Source organism: Pecten maximus, chromosome 10 (assembly GCF_902652985.1).
Source record: "Pecten maximus chromosome 10, xPecMax1.1, whole genome shotgun sequence".
Classification (NCBI taxonomy): Eukaryota; Metazoa; Mollusca; class Bivalvia; order Pectinida; family Pectinidae; genus Pecten; species Pecten maximus.
In genome coordinates this window covers 12,687,804-12,692,981 of record NC_047024.1, presented here as the reverse complement: position 1 = coordinate 12,692,981, position 5,178 = coordinate 12,687,804, and the positions used below count along the sequence as shown (strand labels likewise).

The following is a 5,178-nucleotide window of genomic DNA, read 5'->3' as shown; positions in this document are numbered from 1 at the left end:
AAGTAATCATTCGAAAATAACTTTAAAACAATTGTTTTTCCTCTTATATTTACTGCGGAACTGCAATATGTCTGCGCCCATTTAAACAGTGCGCGGTAACATTCACAAGAGGAAGATGTGGTAGAACATGGCTAGTACGGCAGCATTGAAAATGTAAGTAGACTTTTGGTGTATTTCTCAGAAAAACTTAATAGGTAGTACACACGAATCAGTGATATTTGAACTGTGTAACTGAAGTACAACGATTCATTTTAGAATTTACCAAATTCAGTACTGTAAAATTCAGTACTGTATAATGTATTGTAGATCTATAGCCTTGTAATATGAATGAAGGCAAAGCCTTAGAAGAGCGCAGCTAGCTATTATGCCAATGTATAACATAAAAAATATAGTGATAAACGTTTCGCCGTTTAATAACGAGAAAGTAATAATAACCGGAAACCAGAATGACTTTTCTGAAGATGCTATTTCTCAGAAACTTGTGAAATGCTTTGTAGTATGTAGATCTATGGTCAATATCAACATGCAAAGGATTTTATGAATTTGCAGGAATGTTTGTGAATTGGTTATCTCCATTGCTTTGTGCTGACTTTCAAAACCCAACATCTTTTTTTATTTTCTGTTTGGGGTTGACCATTTGGAATTGCTGTCGCCCTTGGTTTTGCATAGTACAGTATGTGTGATCATTACCAGAGACATGTGTGATCATTACCAGAGACATATGAATGATTTATTGCATACAATGTGTTTATATACCAGACATTTATCTCTGTATATACAAAAAATGAGAGTTTTCTAAACATCAGTTCAACTGTAGGTACATGTATATGGCCCCATGTAGTTGAAGGATCAAAGCATGACATTGAATACATGCCAATTATTTCCATTGCTTCCTTTCAACCATATACTTTTATGTGAATGTCCAAATGAATTGCTGCTGCTTTTACTTCAGAAAGTATAGCCCAACCATTATTGAATAGTGTACAATTTATGCGTCCTGTATGTGGAATTAGAAATTGATGTGTTTTGAACCAATTTTGATTTTTTTTTTAAATCTTCCCAGAAATCCAGTTTTTATACATATCTGTACAGATGTACTTTCTCAGTCTTTGAGAAAAATCACCATGTAATGATCATGTAATGATAAACATAAAATTGCATCACTTCAACACCAATGGTGAACATGTAAACTTGATTCACAGGGGCATGTCTAGTCTTCTATTTAAAAATAAATACATTTTGTAGCCAGAAATAGCTATATGTTAATTTATATAGGTATTTCTAGCTATTTTTTTAATATAAGACAAGACATGTCCCTGTGGTTGATTAGAGGAACAATAATGTTATGTTCCAATGTAGACAGAGCTATAACAAAGACACTGGACTGTTAATTGTCTTTGATTATTTCCCCTTATTAGCCTTGATACAAATTAGAATAATCAGTGAGCTTAAATGAGTAATTTCAAATATGTAATACCCAAACCTGTATAGTAATCAAAACTATAAAGTGCAGTACAGTACAATACAGGTCTAACAATGTTATGTCTAGTTATAACCAGAAGTGGATCCAGGATGGATAAAAAATCTAGACAACAGTTACAATTCAGGATGTCAATCGATTTTATTTCTGATTAATATCACTATCAATATAACACTTGAGAAAGATGTAGTATTTTGTTGTTCATGGTGCAAATTCAGCAGCTCATATCTATGTAGTTGTTGTTCTAGCCTCTTTATTTCAGCTGCTGCTGACACTACTTCCAAAGCTGTATCTGAAAAAATACAATAGTTACAAATGGTTTTTTTTTCTTCATATTTTTCATTTAATGACAACACTCTTAAGCTAAAGCTTTCATTTTTTCTACATGTCCGGAGTATGCTTTACACTATCTCAACAAATAGGATGTATATATTCTATGTATGTGCTATTCCCACCCTATACATTAAGTCTTTTGACATGCTTGCTGTTGACTTTATAGACAAGAAAATAGAAAACCTATGTACATACATTTTACATGTATTTTAATTGGTAAATTAGAAAGCTCAGGATTCATATCAGGCAAGGTCATGGATGTTAGAATACTCAGGGGGTGGGGTCGGATAAGATATGTTTACTGATGGTGGATAAGGTCATGGATTAATAACACTCAGGGATTAGAATAGACAGTTTCAAAATTTCGCTTGTATTATATTGTAGTTACCAATGTTTATTATAGAGGAAGGAAAATCAAATGCATACAATTAGTCAATTATGTTTGACTGGTTTATAGATTCAAATGTGGTTTATTAAATATAATTAGTTATAGAATATTTTCATTTTCACTCAATGCCAATATGATAATCAACAGGAAAGTGTTTCATTAAAAAATATCACATTATCATTAGATATCCCAAATATTAGTGCCAAATGGAGGCATTCCAGTAATATACACATTTCATGTGGCAGTACATTTAGTAATCTGTGAGGGGAAAATAAGGTTAAGTGTGAATCAGATGTAATTTTGCAACATTGATATTGTTGGTAACAGTAACATAGCTGGTAACTACAATGTAAACTTAATGTCTCTACTAACCTTATGTATATACTGTGTTCTATAGTAGAATTAGAAATACAGTAAGATTTGAGAGATTATCATTTTTTAATTAAAACTGGTATTGGGCACCATTGAAAATTAATAGCTAATGCATTTGATATAACCACATGGACATGTCTCGTCATATATTTTAAAAATAGCCAGAAATACTTATATATAAAGTCTTTATATGGGTATATCTGGCTATTTTTTTTTAAATAAGGCTAGACATGCCCCTGTGGTATAAGTTAACAGTAATAAAAGCATGCATACATGATGAGTGTGTTTCAAATGGTATCAGATAGCCCAAGTTTCCTCTGGCCTTAACACTACACCAGACATACATATCAGACTGCAGTATAACGTTAGGCAAACCTTGCCACGAGAAAGTGAAAGTACACTGTTGATGACTAAATACATGAAGACAACATTCCAAGCTTTCGCAGTAAATACATGTACTACACATACATGTACTTCGTTACACTAGTCTTGCTGTACAGTACACAGCGGTGACATTACCTTGTAGCTTCTACTTTCGTTTTGACATGGTTTTGTATGCCTTCACCCACCTCCAGCTCATTTTTATATCGCTTTTACTTACGTTTTAGGTTCCATGAATTACGTTTTAGGTTCCATGAATTGTAGAATATACAACACCGCCCTCCAATATATCAGGGTATCGGCCGTAACTGTTGCCAGTTCCCCACGAGCACGTTTTTACCATTTTCTGTTTACATATGTATTCTCGCGGTGTTCAACTGAGGTCCGACAAATTGACGGAGGTAATGGCGGACAATCGACCTCGCGATCTGATTGGCTAGATTTATATAGCAACCACGTTGCCTAGGAACGACATGGAGGGTGCAACATCTCGGTACATTTTCGGCAATCATCGGAAATATGCCGATGTTCCCAGTTTCGTCCTCGAAACCATAACTCGAGCTACATTTAATTCGCACTCTATAAGAGATATTTTTTACAAAAATAATTAGTCAGAATTATGAACACACCAACTGGATTTACGTAACGTTCGACTTTTCATACAGTTTCTGCAGACAACTGGAGCGGGTTGCACACGCTCACTTCCGGCAGAAAATGTTCAGGCTGTACGACGTATGACGTTATGCGAAGCTGGACTAGAATACTGTACATACGTGCACGTTAACGGTAAAGAGCTTCGCTCGGGCAGCAAAGCTCGGGCAGCTTTGCTGCCCGAAGAGCTTTGCTCTTATAATCACCTGACTCACTCACCGTTAATCAAGAAGGAAACACAGGGACATGAGAATAACAGTCAAAGAACATGTACCATATTTTCTTTTCCTTTTTTTTTTTTGAGGGGGGGGGTGGGGGGTGGGGAGGGAGAGGATGTTACAAATATAAAGTCCTAATCTAATACAATGTCATATAGACTGTAAATTATACATCCTTAAAAACAAAAACAAAATACCCAACAACATATAAACACCTTGTAAAATTAACAATGTATTACATCTACATGTATATCAGTTGAAATTCTTTTTGTTTGTCCCGATGTGACTTTCATTGTCCTTACTTTGCTGGATTCCAAATGATTGTACATGTCATATCCCGTCCGTGTTGACATGTGCACTGAATATTGGCATCACTATTCTACTGCCACATTTCATATGCTACTAACAACGTAAAAGGGCAGACGATACAACAAGATTTTCATATATAACGGGAATGCGAATATAATTGTCGCCACAGGGGATCGAACCTGCGACCCTCTGCCTACTGGTCCGACGCTCTACCGACTGAGCTAAAGGGAAATCCCCCACTAGAAATCGCTATGTACACAATTTACAATTAAAACCTGCCTCACTACTCACTTTTCAAACGTGTTCATCCCTAACACACATTAACCCAGGTTTTATCCCCAACGAAGCCTCTCATTTTCATATAGCTTGCATTTGGAGTGGTTAACCGATGTAACAGAAAAGCAAGTAATGTGTCTCCACCGACATCGAACCGCGACCCCCGGCTTTACTGCAGAGCTGCTTTACCGACTGAGCTAAAGGGAACTAACGCGATGCTAGAAGGCAATGGTATCACTATAAACTACTTACAATTATATATCTTTCATTTTATGCACTTGTTGGGGTTTGGTATTGGTTTTGTTTTTATTGAAACACGGGCATACATGTATATTAGTATGTATATCAAAGTCAATGGTTGAAGTAACAAGAAGCAAAATCACTCGATTAGACTATTATTTGAGATATATTATAAACATGTATGTTTTTATTTAAATTTGAAGGTGAGTGCATATTGGATAAGTTATGAAAAAGGGCTTCATTTTCCACATAAAGAACCAAATTACAAAGTCTGTTTTCTCCTGTGAATGTTTGGTATACTTAACGTCCTCACTGTATACTTATACAAGGAAAACTAATGTGGAAGTTTGTAATTGAACATCACATAGATTTTGGAAAGTTAGACTAATACAAACAGAATGGAATCTCCTCATTCACATAAATGCTTTGATACACACTGTACATTATACTATGATAACTTATCCTTTCTTTTTCACGATGCCTTGTTAATCATAATATCCAGTAATTTAAGTTCAAGGTGTAAAGAGATC

At 35.1% G+C, this 5,178-nt stretch overlaps 1 protein-coding gene and 1 long non-coding RNA gene across 2 annotated transcripts in view; one reads left to right on the top strand and one right to left on the bottom strand.

Annotated features, from left to right (window-relative positions):
* Positions 1 to 48: 48 nt before the first annotated feature.
* LOC117335715 (CWF19-like protein 1) overlaps positions 49 to 5,178 on the top strand; it is a 29,967-nt gene continuing 24,837 nt past the window's right edge. The window contains exon 1 of the mRNA XM_033895890.1: positions 49 to 153. Coding sequence (XP_033751781.1) covers positions 128 to 153 — 26 coding nt within the window. The 5' untranslated portion in view covers positions 49 to 127. The remainder of the gene's footprint in view (positions 154 to 5,178) is intronic.
* On the bottom strand, positions 1,597 to 3,472 carry LOC117335716. The gene is made up of 2 exons (XR_004534481.1): positions 3,196 to 3,472; positions 1,597 to 1,772 (listed from the first exon to the last, which is right to left on the bottom strand). It is a non-coding gene; the product is annotated as an uncharacterized LOC117335716 (long non-coding RNA).